The sequence below is a fragment of the Spodoptera frugiperda genome, chromosome 31, assembly GCF_023101765.2.
Source record: "Spodoptera frugiperda isolate SF20-4 chromosome 31, AGI-APGP_CSIRO_Sfru_2.0, whole genome shotgun sequence".
NCBI classification, from domain to species: Eukaryota; Metazoa; Arthropoda; class Insecta; order Lepidoptera; family Noctuidae; genus Spodoptera; species Spodoptera frugiperda.
The window spans coordinates 3,299,885-3,319,931 of NC_064242.1; the positions used below are offsets into that span (position 1 = coordinate 3,299,885).

Here is a 20,047-nt window from a genome sequence, read left to right on the forward strand (position 1 = left end):
GGTATGTAATTTGAAACCAGGGTAGATTATGGTCTGGAATACCACATAGGATACCTTTTATCCCACGGTACCGCGGGCAAAGTCGCTGGTGTAAGCTATTATTATATATACATACATATTTTAACCATGTTAACAATTCCCGTTTCAAAATATAAACGTACCGAAACCAGAAATCACACACCAACGAATTGTGTAATAGAAAACTTGCAATACAAAGGCGTTCTTATATCTCGAGTGGGAATTGTCGCCACGATTCTTAGATTGCATCATGATATATCTATCTTATATTGTTGTATCGGATAGTAAACGTCAATATGATTTAGGATGAGAATTTGACGATTTGGCTACTGGCAAAGACATTGTATCAGATTTGGTTACTGAAACTGACTATAATCGTACAGTTTTGACTGACTATTTCAAAAGAGAAACAAGCTTCATTGGAGGATAATACATAACATTACGTAACATAGTTACCTTATGAATCACGTATTATAGAGAATTAACCTATTTCCACGCAAATCAAACGTTCATGCTCTTACTTATTAGTTACTATTCGGAAAATCTAAATACCAACAACACTATTCCTCTGACCCGAAGCCTTTTGGCAGTCATACTTGCGGATCACTCGACCATCGACATACAGAATTAACAAAAAATGGTCAAGATTGCACAACTTTCTTTGATTTTCTTATTAGATAACTTTATACGAATACCCAACACACCTTCACGATAGAGGATGCAAATTATGACGTCGTTATCTTATTTCCTATGTAAATATTATGTACGAAGGTTCTCATTAGAAACACATCAAGTTCAAGGTTATATTTAAATTTTATATTTTCCTTGAAACGCCAAGTAATACGGTTTTTGTATACTACCTTACTTTCAATTCATATATATTCATCTCTGGCTCGAAAAACAGGAGTAGGAACGGGGTGGTTTTTAGTAAGTAAGAGTCTGACACTCCCTCTCGCCTCGCCCAAAGCGGAAGAGGTCATTGGATGATTTCCCCCTCAAATAGGTACTATTTATTGAATGTCATTTACTATGCTGGTATAAAACGATTGCACATTAACCCTGAAAAATAATACCTATAACGCATAAAATAAAGTTGCAAATCACTAATAGTTCTGAAAAATCTGATTAGATAGCACTTTAGTTCGCTGATAAGTTCCAATTGGAGTATTACGTAGATTGGACTGCACTTAATGATCTAATTAACTGAGAGGACCTCTCAATGTCCGTAATCCGTACCTCTATAGAACTACCGAATATTGTGTTGAAGCTGTTGACCATGTTTAAAAGGACTACCTAGCTTAACTAACTACTAACCGGGTTACGGAGTGAGTTAACATTATAATAAATAGTCGCTCATCAACGTCACGCTTTTCATCCCCGAAAGGGTCGGCAGAGGTGCTCATTACGACAAGTAAAGCCGCTATACAATTTACACCTACTTTTCACCATTTGTGTTAGAAGTCCCATGCAATAGAGGGTGAGCCTATTGCCGTATACTGGACACAATTCTAGACTTCGTGAATTTTCGGAAAACCGAAAAAGGCCCAGTAATACTTTGCCCGACCCGGAAATCGAACCAGAGACCCCTTGTACGTTGTTGCTATAAATAGTCGCTCATGTGAGAGGAATCTATTTATCACTATCCCCAGTCTTTCCAGGAGCTGCGGACTGTCTAGCGTGTTACCGGGGCTCCGGCTCGAAGAGCAGAAGTAGGTATGGGATGGTTTTTAGTTAGTAAGAGTCAGATACCCTGTCTCGCTTCACCCAAGTTGGGTGAAGTCATTAGATAATTTTTAAAAATAAAAGTCTCGGTCTTTCCGTGGGTATTATAACAGCTTGTTAAGAGACACATTAGTACTACATATAAGGCAGAGACTAGGTAATAGCGGTCTTTAATAGACCTGAACCTCCTAAACTACCATTTTTAACCTGATTGACCTGAACCTCTTAAACTTTTCAAGCCGGAGCCCCGGTAAACCCGCTAGGTAGTCTGCAGACGGTGAATCAAAGACTTCTATAATAAACTGTTACCTAAGTATTTCATCAACTTATTTTCTAATAACATTACTTATCGCTGAAGAATATATTTATGTCAAGACATAAACTAGGAATATCTGTTCCGATTGGCGCTAGTTTCGTTTACGACCAATAAACTTGTGGGCTCATGCCAATAAGTGATCGCTTAACTTAGTACCAAGTAAAATGCTGTGTAAACTTGAATTACGAAACGGATTGAGGGAAATTGTACTATGATATGAGTTTGTATACAATGTTTTAGGTTTTTTAAGCCTTTCACTGTCAACAAAAAAGTCGTCAGCGTTGTCCGACATGGACATGGACCTTTAATGTCTTATAGGGATAGTTTAGATAAGTAAAAAAGGACAAAATAGTAGTGAATTTTGCTAATTGAAAAAAATTGCAGCGTTAAGTTTCGAGATCAAACCTAATAAAATCGTATCTATAAATCATTTAGATATCATGCAATATTCGAAAAACAATTTACTCAATTGTATGAAACCCCATATAATGATTCTAATTGTCGTATCGACTTTTATCCCTGAAGGGGTAGGTAGAGGTGCATATTACGGTACATGATGCCACGGTACAATGTACACCCGCTTTTAAATCTCTATGTTATAAGTCCCATGTCAAGTCAACGAATATTCTCTCCCTCTTAATAGGTTTAATTGTTTTTTAAACAATTTCACTTCATTTCAGCTTGGTTTCTCACTCAATATGTCTATTATAAAGGCAAATATTGATAGAAATTGTATAATCACTAATAGAATAAACATTATCCAGTTTAGGAAATATAATAATCACCTATTGTATTGTTCTTTTGTTTTATAACTAAACGAGTACATCTTGGTTGGTTATATTTTGACTAAAGACTTATCTAATTACATACGTTTGCTATTGGTACGTAATCATTTGGCTTTGACTTTTATAAAACAAAAATTAGAAAGAAAAATAAGTCTTCCTCTTTTTCTTTTCCGGTACTATCAGCATCAAAACTATGTATATTTTTATCTTATGAAGATACAAACATAAACATTACGTCACGCTTTCATGTTTTTTTACGACACGTGACATACACTAGGAACAACAATTTATATGTGCCTCAAAAAGGTTATACGCGAGAATAGAACTGCAACACGTTGAATACCATCTAATAGTCCAGTCACTGTCATGGGCTCGCTGTTATTGCATCGCGACTCCGGCTTAAAGCAGGAGAAGGAACGAGGTAGCTTCTAGTCAGTAAGAGTCTAACACTCCCTCTCGCTCAAGGCGGGAGGAGTCATGATTAAGTCATTAGATGATTTTCTCCCCTTATAAAAAAGCCACTGCGTCAACAGACACGTGTAGACCACATAGTTTTATCGACGATTAAATAATAAAAAATAGACAAATCAAACACACTACTTAATAAATGCCAACACGTATCAAATCTTCACTCTTTTGTTTACATACATTTAGAAAAAACTTGTTACACGGTAGAATTAAGGAACCTCCTTTTTGAAGTCAGTTAATGAAACCATTACCTACCATCGTTATTAGAGGTAGAAGTAATCAATAATGATTCCTACGTCCCTCTGATTAAGAACAGTGTCGCGGAGACAATGGGACTGCTGTCTTGTTGAGACTATTGTTAGTCTCGTCTCTCGTCTCAACTGTCAAGGGATCACAAAGCCGAAATGAAGACTGTCTATCTTAGGTGTAAATAAATAATTATGGAAAATCTGTCACGTAAATAAGTGTTCGAATAATAATGTAAAACAGTATGTTTGTTTGTCCTTTAATCACTCCGAAACTACTGAACGGATTTTGATGAAATTTGGTATACAGACAGGGTATGAGCTGACTTGAGTAATAGGATATCCCATCAAAAACATCCTGTAAAAAACCCAAGTCTCGCAGCTCAGTCTTTCTACCGTCAAAAGTTGTGAGATCCATGTAATACCAAGTCGGTTAATCTATTTAGTGTCTACTTGAAGGACCTTCTGTCTTAAGTTATTACATAAGTTATTATCATGCCAATATTAAAAATATTTAACGTTTTAAACAAATAGATCGACTTGGACATCGCTTGATTTGATTATTAGTATGTATCACACTACACAGCACGACGGGCCAGCGACCAACAGGAACGAGAGTTTCAATCGCGTGAGGCGCGAGAGACTAAAGAATCTAATATAATATTGTAATATTAATTTTGTTTTCATGCGATGTCCAAGTCGATCTATTTGTTTAAAACGTTAAATATTTTTAATATTGGCATGATAATAACTTATGTAATAACTTAAGACAGAAGGTCCTTCAAGTAGACACTAAATAGATTAACCGACTTGGTATTACATGGATCTCACAACTTTTGACGGTAGAAAGACTGAGCTGCGAGACTTGGGTTTTTTACAGGATGTTTTTGATGGGATCTCACTTCTTTTTGTAGAGCCTTTCTTTTTGATACCATCTACTTCTAACGAATTTTGTTAAAGGTCTTATGATATTTTCTTATTTTTATATGTAGTCTTCCTCTTTTTCTTTTCCGGTACTACTTCTTGAGCTTCAGCCACAGTTTTTCTCAAAGCCCACTCCCTGTCTCTATGGGCTTTTCTCGGAGGCTTTGATGTCTCTGTTTTCATTACGTCGACCATTTTACAAGTAATAATGTTGTTCAGTTTCATGGGCTAAACACACCCTTACCCACCCTATACCCCCTCCCTTGCCTCATATGGTAGGTACCTATCTACACCTATTAAATTTATAACCACCACCAACCACCAACTGCATAAATAACTTTGTAATCCCATATATTTATATGGGATTACAAAGTTATTGATGCAGTTGGTGTATTTGGAAAACTGGACCGAAATTACAAAATATTTAAGTTTTCCCATGATTAAGACACTAAACTCTATATGTATTCCAAATATGAAGCTTCTAAGTCTGCTAGAAGTGCCTTGGACTTTTGATGATCGGTGAGTCAGTGAGTGACAAAATTTAGAAACTTTAACAAGTTGTCATTCTTAAACTACTGGTTCAAATTGACTGAAATTTTAAATTTTCCGTGTTTATGCAATGCCGGATTAGTTACTGAAGATTCAGGTTTCTTGCTTTATCCACAACCGAATTATAGGGGGTCGAAAAAGGCCCGAATTGCTTCGAGAAAAGGATGGTACGGCCGTGCCGCTTTTTTTGCTCGACTTGGCGGGCACTGCCGTGCCCCCAGATTTTATTCCACGGAAACGCGGGCGAAGCCCTGGCAGAAGCTAGTGGAAGGATATTTTTAAATGATTATAGAAATATATTATTTTCTAAAAAGCAGAACAAATTCTATAAGTGCAGATCAAAAATATCAATATTTTTATTGACAATATAGTATTTATTTAAGCAACATAATAAATTACACCAAAAGTTTACATAAAAAAATGATAAATCGTGACCACTCGGACATAAAATTCCACCATCAACTTTAATAATATGCACTGCCATACTGCAACGAACGCAAGCAATCTTGCTGTCAAATCCCCATAATACTACCAAACCCTTTAACAAATTAACTTCCACCAAACAATGACGTAACGACACAAATATATTTAAAATTTTATTTACTCCTAATCGTTGTAAATTACGGTGATATTTCAGCTGAAAGTGCGGGTTCAATGGGCAGCTAATGAAAGCTATTTAGAACGAAACATTACGATTTATAGGGGTCCCTGAGGCTTATGAATCTTAATCTCGGTGATGGTGCTTAACTTGCGACGATCGATTACAGGGTAGAATGGAGCGGTCAAGTTCATGGACTGACTTTATTTTGGGTAGAAGAGATGAACTGTACATATTTACAGTTACTGTTACTGTACGTAGTTACAGTACGTATTTTTTTGATAGTTACTTTTTAAACGACTTCCCAAAAAGGAAGATGTTATCAATTTGGTCGGAAGTGTTTTTTCTGTGTGACCGTTTACGTCGACGTTTATGATTCTTATTTTGTTCAACGCGGATTAACTGTAATTTGGTCCCATAGAAATTTGTTTCAGATTGGTTCATTTAGATTTTTTTTATATAAGATGTGTCGACGTTTAGCCTCGGTCTGACCTGGTGGTAAGCGATGATGATGCTGACGATGGATCACGTCTGTCGATAGGCGACCTATTCACTCCCGCCTTGAAGACAGCCAGGTTATACCTTGTGACAAAGAGTATCACTCCTTAGCAGTTTCCACAAGGAAGCTCGAAGTAAAGCGCTTCGTGCGAGTACGCTCTTAGCTTAATGAAAACAAAACGACTAGATACTGTTTAAATCCTCATTTTCGGTTTTTAGCAACTAGTTTAAAAAAACTTAGAAATCCTATTTAAATCAGATATTGAATAAAATGGAAATATTTCTAAGATTACAAATTCAATCATGTGTCACTTCGAATAAAATTGGAGAGCAAACAAAGGTCCACACGTCATTTACATCGCAATGGAAATAAAAAGATGACAATCCTATTCTGATTTCAATGAATTTTATTATATCAGGATTCTGATAGCACTCAGCATCAGGACTTAACATCCCTAGATGGGGCAGAGGACGTCTACTGAAGTTCTCCATCGCTATCTGTCTTGAGCTTCGCCCTCCACGTCATCGTCGCTTCTGCCAGTATGATGCGGCACTAGGTTTACCGAGGACGGCCACGCTTTCTTTCTCTTGGGGATTCCAGTCCAAGGCTTGCTTTGGGTATATGATCGGGACTCAGCCAGCAGATCAACGTTCTACAATCTTTAATTCTTGCAATAGATTTTCGACTTTGTACATAATGATAATAAGTGTGTTTATAAAATGTGAAACTGTCTCGGATAGACTGTGTTACGAATAAATAAATGAGTGAACTCATAAATGATTTAATTTTAATGTCCCCTGATAGGTCTAATGGTAATTTAATAGACGAGGTCATTTCCGTCCACAATCAAAGCATTGTCTCCGTCATTTCAAAAATTACCATATTTTGGAAACCTTAGATTTTCAGTAAATTGTTCAGAAATACATTTGCATACCATTTAAAACAATGCATTAATGTTGGTTCTTAATTATGTTCGTTATGACTGGCTTTTGAGTATAATATAATATTTTAAACTTTACGGCGAATATTTAAAATATATTATTTGGTAGCGTTTCACAGTTTTACACTCAGAATATGTATGAGAGTTTCTTATAAGGTGAAAGTTTACCTACATATAGGTACTTAAAGGAACAAAGAGTAAAGTTCCCTAAAGTCCGAAAAGGAGGATCCTCCGACCTGGCGAGGTGATCGTTATCACAGTTATTCGTCGGTATTTTCTTCTATACATGTTTATCCGCATGTAAACTTCACATGTGCGATGTGTTTTAAAGGCCGACAACGCACCTGTGACTCCTCAGGTATTGTGTCCATGGGCGGTGCTGATCGCTTACCATCTGGTGATTCGTCTGCTCGTTTGCCCCCATTCTACAAATTAAGATGTAGGATTATTATTACGTCATTCATTGATTTGTTCGTCTGTCGTCTGTCATTATGTGCGTCTTCTGTTTTCTATCACTTGTCATGTGTCGCTACAGTACAATTAAACACCCACTTCTTACCAATTCTGTAGTGAGGACAAATAATATGGATGAATATACTAAGTGGTACATACACTGTGCCAAAATCCTAACAATATTTTTCCAAGCCTACGGTAGCTTTTACCAAGGAAATATTATGTTTTTTGTTTTTCTCTTTAGAAAACAACGTTGTCATAATAGAATTTTCTTCTGCATCGTGGGTGCGTTTACAAACATACAAGTTCACATACAAATGACACCCAGACCGAAACAACCTACAAAAACGACTACATAAAAGTTGCACCGTGCGGGAATCGAACCCGATACACGTTACACGTACCAACCATGCAGTCAATGTACTTAAAAAAAGTAGTTATTTGTAAATGTTTAATTTAAAAATGACATTTTATCTTACAAATTGATAATGTTCTGTGAATATTACAATCTGCTTTCGACATTGAAGGAGAAAATTGAATACTTATATTGAAAGAAAACCAAGTCTCTTGCATTTAAATGCATTTATTTGGAATTTTCTTTTGTACATAATGGGTTTAGAAAATAGAATTTTGATTATTCTAAATAGACAATTTCTGTATCTTTTTCTGAATATTTCTAAAGAGATTTTTAAATATACCATCTGTTAAATATGTAAGGCCATCATAATTATGGAATCGAGGATTGAAAAAGGTGGGAATTGGGCCTCCGGTAACCTCACTCACGCAACAAAACACAACGCAAGCGTTGTTTCACGTCGACTTTCTGTGAGGCCGTGATATCACTCCGGTTGAGCCGGCCCATTCGTGCCGAAGCATGGCTCTCCCACACTTAGCCTACACAATAAGCCTATGTAATGTTGTTTACGTTGTAATATAAAATAGTAAACAGAATAGCATCATTTAATTAGTACAATAAATATTTTGGGTGTCGTTGGATTAAAACAATGGCTCATCATTATAACAATGTACGTAATACATGTATTGTGTAGATAATTATGTTTTTCCTAATAACTACTAATAACACAAATTATTTGTTTAATATGTGCTTCCTACAAGAATTTAGATTTAAATAAGAGTTAACTATAACTGTGCGACTGTCGGGCAAGGGGTCTCGGTTTCGATTGCCTGCCGGGTCGAAAATTTCCCAGTAGTGACACGGAGTCGGCACGGCAGTCGCACTTGTGACCACTCGACCAACGTGGCAGCTTTAGAAATATTACGTTTTTTGTAGTTATTTTAAACTGTTGAGTCATGAGTTGTTTCTAAAAATACTAATAAAATGTTTTTGTAAACACTTATAACAAATTAGTCATACATCCAAGTTGACCATTTGTTAGTTTATCGTGGTTGTGGTTTCTATAAAATAAATTAGTCACACTCCCTGTTAGCCCAGCGGTTGCACGTCTTACTGCAGAGCTTTTTTGAGGAGGGAAAATCATCCAATGATTTCTCCCGCCTTGGACAAGGTGAAAGAGAGTGTCAGACTCTGACTAATGAGTTACTGACTAAAAACCACTCCGTTCCTACTCCTGCTTTTCGAGCCGGAGTTCCGGTAATCCGCAGTCTTTTAGACTGCTAGATTCCTCTTGATCTTAGCGTAATGTTTTATAATCTTCCAATAAATCCGGAGATTAGCGCGTACAAACAAACTTCAGCTTTAAATAATAAAGTATAAAGTTGACTTTTGTTTTATGATATTGTTTACACAGATTACACATCACGCCCAGACGCGCTAACCGTGCTGTCGGTCACTTGAATTATGAGATAACAAATAATTAATTTGACATTACAGAAATGACCATTTGTTTACGAATGTTTTGTTTCTATCTTTATCATTTTTCAGAAGACATACAATATTTGGTTTTTACATTGTAATTAAACTAATAAATGTAACTGTTTTCCTTGAATTTATTATATTTTTTTCCTTTAACATACAAATAAATATTTTGATATACTTACCTACCGAGAATAATAAAATTGTCTTTGAAAATAAGGGCTATTTCATAGTGGATTTCGTATTAATATATGTTACATCAATTAATTATAACTTTTCAAGGTAGTTGAACTTGTTACGAGTGACGCTTGGGAGCCACAATCATGAGTGATTTAAACTTGAAAATTGTCGACTACATATCACACCCAGACTTAGAAAAAAAAATCGAAACAGCAATGTATTCTATAGCAGCCACTGCATTAACCAGTAATTAGCTATAGCTTTTTTTTAGGGGGAAAATCATCCAATGCTTTCTCCCGCCTAAGGTGAGGCGAGAGGGAGTTTCAGACTCTTACTGACTAAAAACAGATAGAACAGGGTGGCTGTTTTTACTCTTTCTCTTCGAACCGGAGCCCCGGTATTCCGCTAGGTAGTCCGCAGCTCCGGATTAGGCATCAGCCCTACTGGGTCCCATCTGTGGTGGTCTGTTGGCTCTTTGAGGCGCGCGGAACGCGACGCGCCATAGGCACGTGTAGCTACACTATGTCTTAGGTATAGTTTACTAGACATAATATTGTCATTCCAATAGTGTAATCAAAATGTTAGTTACTAAACAATATTTTAAACAAATCCTTACTTTACTATACGAATCCAATAATATAGAACAAAAGATTATTCCGAGAACGTAACGCGTGAGTAACGTACTCTTTGACTTAAGATAACAATAGTATTTAAAAACATACCTAGATACAGTAGTATTTAAGTCTTATATTTATTGTACTTTTTTCCAAAACAGTCTTCTTTACGCTTCTGTCCTGGACTGACGTGTATCGAAATGTATAAGTTTGTTATTTTGTGCTCTATTTTTATTGCTGTAAGTGTCATTATTGTTTATACTAGATTTGTTTTATTTTAAAGCTTAATCTTAACTGCTGTTGTTATATTTTTATTGTTGTTTTAGTTTATGTAAAAGCGATTTTTTATTTTGTTTATAATTTGGTTTGTACTTGCATATACCTAATAATGATTTCGCGATTTAAATCGGTGGTGCTATTTTTTGATAAATTTAATTTTGAGTATTATTTAGAAATGTTCGACTTATCATTTTGCATAGATGGATAGTAAAAGTGAACTTTAAAATATATATAAAATACTTAGTCTATATTTTTAAACCGATATCAATTTGACTTAAACTTTTAAAAAAGGTATCGAGTTTCAACGATTTTGTGTAGAAGTTCTTGAATGTAAGTAATAATTTTTATTTCCAGGCATCTCACGCAGATGTCGTACAGACTCCAACTAAAAGAGAAACCAGAGCGTCTCTGGTAAGTTATATTCATTTAAGATGTTAATATTTATGTGTGTGTAACAAATTGTATTATTTTGCTTGCTCCTTCCACCTTCCCTTACCTCGTCTATGCAACGACTGACTTCTTCAACTGAAATTCTAAGTCTGTCACTTGATGGACACCAGAAACATTACAAGTGCGTTACCGATCTTTTGAGGGAGGAGAATTTGAGGATTGTGGGGAATTCGGGGATTGGGGAGGAAGGGTAAATATGGCATTATATCCAGTCTTCTTGTTCTAGTAATCTTCATCTTATTTACATATTTCCATAGGTATCACCGAGAAGTAGGGTCAAAGTAAACACTTTTTTTATTTGGTCAGTAATAAACTCGTCTGTTTTTGTTTATATTTCAGAAACCACTATCAGTATGCTGCGATATCCCAGAGTTGGCTGATGAGAGGCAATTATCGAAATGTTCACCTAAACCTCCTGGCCCGGTAAGATTACGTTCTCTTAAAATAATAGAAATATATGGGACCAGACATCCATCCTTTATCCAATCCTTTAAAGTCGACTGCTGGACTATGGGCCTTTTCTACGAAAGAAGGGTTTGAAATAATCTTCAGGCTTAGCAGGCGGGCTCAATAAAGATTGAAATTATTACTAACTAGTTTCTGCTAGTGACTTCCTGTGGGTTAAAAAGTATCCTATCACTAATGTCATACCCTGTCTGTTTATCAGATTTCATCAAAATCCGTTCAGTAGTTTCAGTGTAATTGACGGACAAACAAACTTTCACGTTTAGAATATTACCGTAGTGTGATAATGTGATACACAAAAAATATTGATTCTTACTTCTACAAATGCTAAAGTATAGACGTAATATCATGTTCCTCTACATACATATAATTATTATGTGAAATTCGTTATGTTGCCTTAGTATAATAACCTATATTTACATACAACCTTTTTTCCAGTGTGAAGATGTCCAATGCATCTTCGAAGCGTCAGGCTTCTTGACAGACAAGAATACCCTGAATAAGGCTGCATACAGAAGCCATTTGCAGAAATGGGAGAAGAGCAATCCAGGCTGGACTGATGCCATTTATAAAGCCATTACTGATTGTGTCGACAATGACCCAAGACAGCATCTTGATGTAGCTTGCAAAGCCTATGATGTGTTTACTTGTACTGGTATCGCTATGTTGAAGGTAAGATTTCGAATTGCAAGCTAACAGCACTGTGACTTTTTCCAAGTTATATGCACTTTCTAAGATTATTTAGACACCATTGACAAACGGTGTAGGAAAACATCGTGAGGAGACCTGGGCTTTATAATTTCTAATTATAAGTTTGAAATCACTAACCCACAGTAAGCTAGAGTAGTGATTAAAATTCAAACCTTCTCCATGTGAGAAGAGGCTATGGTCAGCAGTGGCCACTTATAGGCTGTTGATATGAAGTAGGTATTCTGAAACTGAAAAAAAAGAAACACTATATACTTTAGGATTTGTCAATTTTGAAATACACCTACTTGGATATTTTTTTTTTTAATTTAATTAATTTTTAACTTTTTTTTTATTTTCTGTTACAGAAATGTCCTGAAACAGCGTGGAAGTGTTAGAACTGACTTAGTTTTATGTACTGAGTTACCATTTTCACTGTATTTTAAGTATCACCAATTATCTTAATTTTTTTGCATTGTATGCATTCAATAAAAATACTCTAAGCCCCAATTATTTTATAATACAAAATTGTATTTATATAGGTTAAGATATTCGTGAAATTTAATGAATATTTAATGACTAAACGGTTGACGCGGCTGCTGTGCAACGTGTAGCGGGTTCGAATCCCGCACGGAGACACTCTTTGTGGTTTGTATGTTTGTAGTTGCACCCACGACACAGGGGACAATCTTGTGGAGCAACATTAAATATATAATACATACATTCATGTACAGACTATACGTACCTACTACAAGTACAAAAGGCAAATAAAGTAACTTACAAGACGTTAAAAAATAACCTCGGCAATTATAAAATTCCTACAATATAAAAGACAAAGACAATTCCTTTAATCACAATAAAAACTACGGACATTTTACGGCTTTACGCACAAAAAAACACTTGGAACTTGGAAACTACACTATGTATCTCCGTCAGTACGTCAAGGAACTATATCCGATAAATAATTACTTCTTTGACATTTAGATAACCATAAAATTTATTTGTGTTTGTTTACTGATACGATTTTATTGGGGTCTGGGTGAGCGCTATTAATATAACATTTGCAATAAATATGTGATAAAAATGACACTTTCTCGTATTGTTGATATAGGTATTGTGTGATTATCGTGAATATGTAGAAAGGCTTGATACTCAAGAACTTACTATTCAACACCATAGCTGATACCAGAACCTTTTTCCTAAATCATTCAATGACTTCTCCCGCCTAGAGTGAGGCGAGAGGGAGTGTCAGACTCTTTCTGACTAAATACCACTCCGTTCCTACTCCTGCCTTTCGAGCCGGAACCCTGGTAAACCCGCTAGGTTGTCCGCAACTCCGGGACTATTTTATCCTAAAGGCAAAACTAGACTAATGCCTAGGCTAAATTGCACAAGGGCACCGCGGGATGCACGTGGCCAAAAAATTGATGATGATGTGATGCTATCCTAGGGTTACTCTGCCTCTGGTTGTATACTGGTTACATTCAACCTGCGTTAGCGGTTTTGCTTTAAAAGTTTTCTAAAGGCAGTCAAAGGAAACTAATCCAGGAAATAGTGGGAATGGTAAATAAGTCTGGAATAAATAATCTACACCGGGTTTATATCTAATTTCGTCCTTACCTCTAACTAACACGCTAAACGTTACGTCAGTCACCGATAACTAGACTTTTCCTTGAACTATTCTCCGTCGGCAGTCTTATATTTATGTTAGTGATTGCTATACATGTGAGAGCAGGCGTTAAAATGAATTCTATGTATTTTTCTCGTCTATCTTTTTATACCAACAGAGCACACATCACATTACCTACACATCACGTCTCTCTATAAGTGGCCACTGCTGACCAAAGGTCTTTTCTCGGACTGAGAAGGTTTGAGTATTAATCACCACGCTTGCTCAATGTGGGTTGGCAATTTCAAACTTATAATTAGAAATTATTAGCTCAGGTTTCCTCACGATGTTTTCCTTCACCTTTTGTCACAGAAGACACCAGAGACCAGAACACCAACAAAGCAAGTGTTATAAAATATGAAAAAAAAACATACATTTATAACCTATAGTCCAAGGTTTCTTCAAACTGAGCTAGGAAAGTGTTTGAACGTCAATTCGATAGAACAAACAGACCGTACTTAGCTTGTAGTCACCTGAAAGTGCTCTGAGCTACTCGTCGGAAGATTGTCATGTGTATACAGTACTGACGTATTGTAAAGTAAAGGTTATATTGGAGATCAGTGAAGCACACATTGGTGTTGTGTAAGGATATTTTTAAGGTTATCCAGGAGGCAAAGGAGGAAATGGATCATCTGATGGTAAGTGGTAATCATCGGAGTAATCCTAACAAATGTGTTGCCAGTCTTTTAGAATCTGAAGCCTGTGATAATCGTACCTACTTAGGTACAAGACGAAACAATAAAGGTGCTGTTTCACGTCGATTGAGGTTAAGCCGGCCCATTCCTGCCAAAACATAGCTCTCCAATGTGTTGTTAATTTCTATTAATTTAGTGTCTAGAAAAGAAATAACTGTGGAAGTGGTTAACCACAATATTTATAGTGTAAAATTCTCATGACGTTATGAGTAAAATAAGCATAGGTATGCTAAAATTAGTAATTTGATATTTAAACTAGACAAATGTTCAGTTAGAAACATTAATTAATTAAAACAACATCTGTTTTGGATATGCAATGAAAGATAAATATGTTTTAAAATAGATTTAAATGTTAGAATTTAACTAGTACTCGGTTTTTACTTTTTGTGACCAATACTAGCAATAATTCCCTTCTTAGTAATTGTGTGCCTGTGCAATGAGTATTTAACGATTTTTATGAACCCCCTCAATCCAATAACAAAGCATAGCCCGACATACCTTTATTTTATACTGCTAACTAAAACTACACAGTTCTGAAATCAAATTAAACTCAAGCCATATAAAACCAACAACGTACTAACTGTAACCTCACTTCTTCCTAACTTTAAAAACATCAATTTATATACGTATGTATACCAGGTATGTTGACATTCTCCAGCAATCGTCTACCCAAATAAATATCTTAATCTTCGCTCCCAGAAAGACTCAATGATTTGCAAACAAATTATTACCACTGTGTGGCTGCGCGACCTTATAAGATTAGGCGCCAATGATCTTGAAAATAACATTCTGATTAAAATCGATATTTTATCAAAATAACCAATTCCAGAAGTAATTTTAGCATAAATCTATGTCTTTTTGTTTTTACACCGTTGTGGTCGAAGTATGTGGATAAAAAGTACGATTGTATTGAAATACATATTTGTAATTACTTTCACTTGATGGTAAGCAATCGCCACCGAAACACCAGAGGCGTTACAAGTGCGTTGACGGCTTTTTAGCGGTTCGAAATTTAAGGATTGTTGGGGAATCGGGGCTTGGTATGATTGGAAAGGGTAAATGGGCCTCTGGTAACCTCACACAACGCAAGCGTTGTTTCACGTCGGTTTTCTGTGAGGCCGTGGTATCACTCCGTTTGAGCCAGCCCATTCGTGCGGAAAGCATGACTCTCCCACACTTAAATCTATCTCACATTATAACACAACTCTAGAAAAATTAACGTCTATCGATTTAAACAAACTTCAATTTAATATTTTTTTAATGCCAAAATAAAGTAGTCCATTTGTTTGTAGGTTTACACACAAACAAAAATAAAGATTAGAAACAATAGATCATAATAAAAAACAAACATATATTTACATACAATAATAAAGTGATTAGTATACATATTGTGATGTGAGATGTCAATACATCAATTAAATCCAGCAGTATGCAACCATGCGGCGATGGGATGATTATCAATTGTACCACACTCTTCCTTATGATTCGTGCAGCGTACTGGTATAAATATAAGGATGACATTATATTTTCATCATAACATCCTCACTCCTGATTTCCGCAACTGGTAAGTAAGCAGTTTAAAAAAATCCTAATTTTTAATTATAAATTGTCTAAAACAAATCTTCATACCCCAGGCAAAATTGGCTAACGGAACACAAAGTAATCAAACATGCAGGATGCGTAGACCTGATGTAATAATCACACATAATTATCAATTCAATGTCAATTAAAACTAAATATATCGATGCACAATACTTACTGCAACTCAAGCCAAACAATAAAAGGGGTCCAAGTACAGCTCCTTGTGGAACACCGATTGCGTTATCTCAAGTTCTTCAACAATACGTTAATGTGAGTGCATAACAGAGTATTATCCGTTGGTTCATTGTACCTGCGTAATAATACGTCGTCTACAGCCATCAAGGTCTTGAGTCTACTTGACACTGATTCACTCACCGTGATCATAGGCCTCCTTGAGGACATCCGACATACTTCCACGGCTATTGTTGTTATTATGTCCGACTTAATGCTAATTAACTGTCGATTTTCTATGAGTAGTTGGCTTTCGATTGTTGTAAAACTGTTTAAATGGGTTGTGAAAAGTTTTATTTACATTTTGATATATTTTCGATATGAATACAGTTTGTTTGAATAGTGTTAAAGAGAATAAAAAAAAAATCATGTTGCTCTACACAAGAATTTTTTCCTGTGTCATGCGTGGGTGATCTTACAAACATATAAGTTCTTATACAAATACAAATGACATCCGTGAAGAGTTATTCCGTGTGGGAATCGAACCCGCGACAAGTTGCCAGGCAGCCAATTGCCTAGCCATCGCGCCAACCGTGCAGTCAAATTGAAAAACATTTAAAAAACTAAGTACTAGACTCTGACCCTGAAGTCAACCTAGGACCTCGATAGCAATGCTTGTGACCAACGAAACAATCAAATGCTATTATGGCTAGGTACTTATGAGTTATTGTTTAAATGTGCCCGAAAGTATATGACAATGGTAGTAAATACTTTAGAACTTATTGTATACAGTCTTCTCTAACTATACTTTTTATGTTCCTAGTAGGAAGTAATTAGAGACACAATATAAATACAGCACATGAAGTCAAGAAAGAATAGGTGCATTGTTGATAAACAAGATGAGTAATTCTGTGCCTATAAAAAACTTGTACTAATTTGCAACTGCATAGATAATGCAAGTGATATAATTACTGCTTGAACAATTCAAAGATGTAGATATTAGTTGTACGGTGAGATAACGTCTATAATTTTATAAAAGCTACAAGACGAAGTGTTATTATGTTATGGGAGCTATTTATAGAATCATGAAGATGATTTCGTATTTAGATAGCTACAAAAATTAGCTCCGGTGTAATTTTTGTTCCGGAGCTTCGACTCAAATCAGGAGAAAGAACGAGGTGAATTTTAATAAGTAAGATTTTGACATTCCCTCTCGCCTTACCCAAGGCGGGTAATAATAGTAATGGTCAAAAGGTGCCTTAAAATAATATTTTTTTCTCACTTTCAGTCTACATTCAATTCCTACTTTTTCTGGCTGATTTAAATTAGGTATGGTTAACATTTTTAAACACCTCAATTTTATTCAAATCAATATTAAAACGACCTTTCCATCAAAAATCCTTGATAAAGAACTTCAATTCGTCCCATGAGAGATTAAGTAGCTATCGTAAGGAAAGATCTTGATTTACAGCCAGGAAATGTGGATCACGTTCAACTGGGCGTAATTATTGAACCTAATGACAATGCTACGGGTGCTAATGGACCATTTGCTGCAACTAAGTTGAATAAAAACTAAAGAGTCGCATTTCTGAATGTGTTGCAAACTGTCTTAAGTGTTTTTTTAATTAATAACTCAGTTATTGAGCTTGACTAGATACATTGCACGTTAGAGCACCTAAATGGAGAAAAGTTTCTGATGACTGTTTTATTTTTGTGGATTCTTTTTTCTTTGTTTGGTTACAAGATTGCAGTAGAAGGAGTTTTCGCAATCAATCAGATTCACCCAATGTGGTATTCTGTTTATGGTATAAGTCGGTATTCGAGCATACGGATAACCTGATGATAAGCAACAGCCACCGCCCATGGACACCAGAGGCGTTACAAGTGCGTTGCCAGGTTTTGGGAGTTAGGAATTTAAGAGTTGTTGGGGAATCGGGGATTAGGAAGATAGGATATTGGGCCTCCGGTAACCTCACTCACACAACGAAACACAACGCAAGCATTGTTTCACGTCGGTTTTCTGTTAGGCCGTAGTATCACTCCAGTCAAGCCGGCCTATTCGTGCCAAAGCATCGCTCTCCCACACTTAAAAATATCGTTAAGTAGGTATTTCGTCTTTGTTAAATTCCAGGTCTACTTCTTTGATTATGCCATACTGAAACAAACAGTGAGTTGAATGTTTATGCAATCTTTAGTTATTGTGCGATCGAATTAGGTTACATGCAGGGTTTGGCGCACACCTGTGGCACTTGTTAGCGTAATCAACTGTTAGCACAGAAAATATTGCGATTAAATCCTTTAAAGCCTCGTTGGTCGAGTGGTCGCAATTGCGACTGCCGGACATGGGGTCTTGGGTTCGATTCCCGGGTCGGGTGAAGTATAACTGGGTATTTTTTTCGGTTTTTCGAAAATTTTCAGTAGTAGCACAGAGTCTGGAATCTGGAATTGTGTCCAGTATATGGCAAAAGGGAAAAGTGCCTTGTATAGCGCACCTTGTACATTACGTACCCTAATGTGCACCTCTGCCTACTCCTTCGGGGATGAAAAGGCGTGACGTTTAGTACGTTGTAAATCCATAAAAAATATAACTAGACTGCACGAGTGACGTTTCAATAATGAGAATCGTCTTTTTACATAAAACTTTTATCATGGACGGTGAAAAGTTAATGTTAATTTTAATATACGCAACCTGTACCACTTCTACTACATGATTTTTAACGTTTTTACGGGAAGAATTGGATATTCATATTGATAATATATAAATATTAATTTCTTTTTTCATTCATAATAGCTAAGTAACGATGTATTGTTTTACCAAAATATTTTAGAACGTTAAGATAAAAAATTTCGTTGATGCTACTTAATTTCCCATGAGCTGATAACATTTGATATTATAAGAGTATCAGCTTCGTATTAAAAGGGCTTTTAAATTTTGTTTTGAATTAAAAATACAATCTTATACATACTTGCATAGACACATTTATTTTATTTTTGTTATGGTAGACACTATTTTCTCGATTACTTAAAATATTACGAATTATTATTATTGAAAAAAAATCTACTACCTTATGTGATCTTCACATGTATGCCCTTTACATGTATTATACAATTAATTTACTACTGGGTATTGTAAGTCGAAAAAAAAACAAAATATTGTTTTAATTATAGTATTACAAAATCATGACTCACATTAGTTACAGATTGTTTGATTACTTTGTAGTTGACATTAGGACATAATAACAATACAACAATAACTATAAATCCAATCTGTGCCTTTATAGATATCCAACACAAAAAGATATAGGTATCCATTTTTGCCCAGTAGTTCCGGAGATTACTACGTTCAAACCAACAAACAAACTCTTATAATAATATAGTATAGATAACACATGATTATAAGTATTTCTACAATAATTTTCACACGTGATAGTCGGTAACAATAGTTTATATGAATTTGTGGTATTTAATTGTATTTTTTGCTGAAATTAGTAAAAGAATGTTCTCATGTTATCAATGATACTGACAATATAACAGATCTTTAGATTAGTAAAAATACATTATTGCCTCGGTCGTTACCAAGTTTTGAATCTTTATATAGCACACACCTATTTCAAAAAACTTCTTACGCTTTTCAGCAATTAGTCTACAACAAAATACCCTATTCGTAACGTGCTTTAGTACATAAAATAGTAGACAAGATTATTAATAGAATAAAAGAAATTAAAACGTACCTCTGTTTAAAATAACAATAGAAACACACATAGGTTTTGAAAGAAAAATGGGTGTACCGCAAATACCTTTACAACTAATTTAAAAAATGCAGTATTAAAGTCTTGTCCGTCAAACCAGCGAGCTAGCGGACAACAAACAAAAAACAATGTTTCGTGTAAATTCCTGAACGTACA

The 20,047-nt window shown here is 35.4% G+C and overlaps 1 protein-coding gene across 1 annotated transcript; it reads left to right on the plus strand.

Annotated features, from left to right (window-relative positions):
• Positions 1-10,189: 10,189 nt before the first annotated feature.
• LOC118276244 (uncharacterized) lies at positions 10,190-12,536 on the plus strand. Its single transcript, XM_035594487.2, has 5 exons — positions 10,190-10,384; positions 10,779-10,835; positions 11,214-11,297; positions 11,778-12,011; positions 12,395-12,536. Exons 1-5 carry the CDS (start codon positions 10,346-10,348, stop codon positions 12,422-12,424), a joined length of 444 nt encoding a protein of 147 aa, XP_035450380.1. The 5' UTR covers positions 10,190-10,345; the 3' UTR covers positions 12,425-12,536.
• The last annotated feature ends 7,511 nt before the right edge of the window (positions 12,537-20,047 follow it).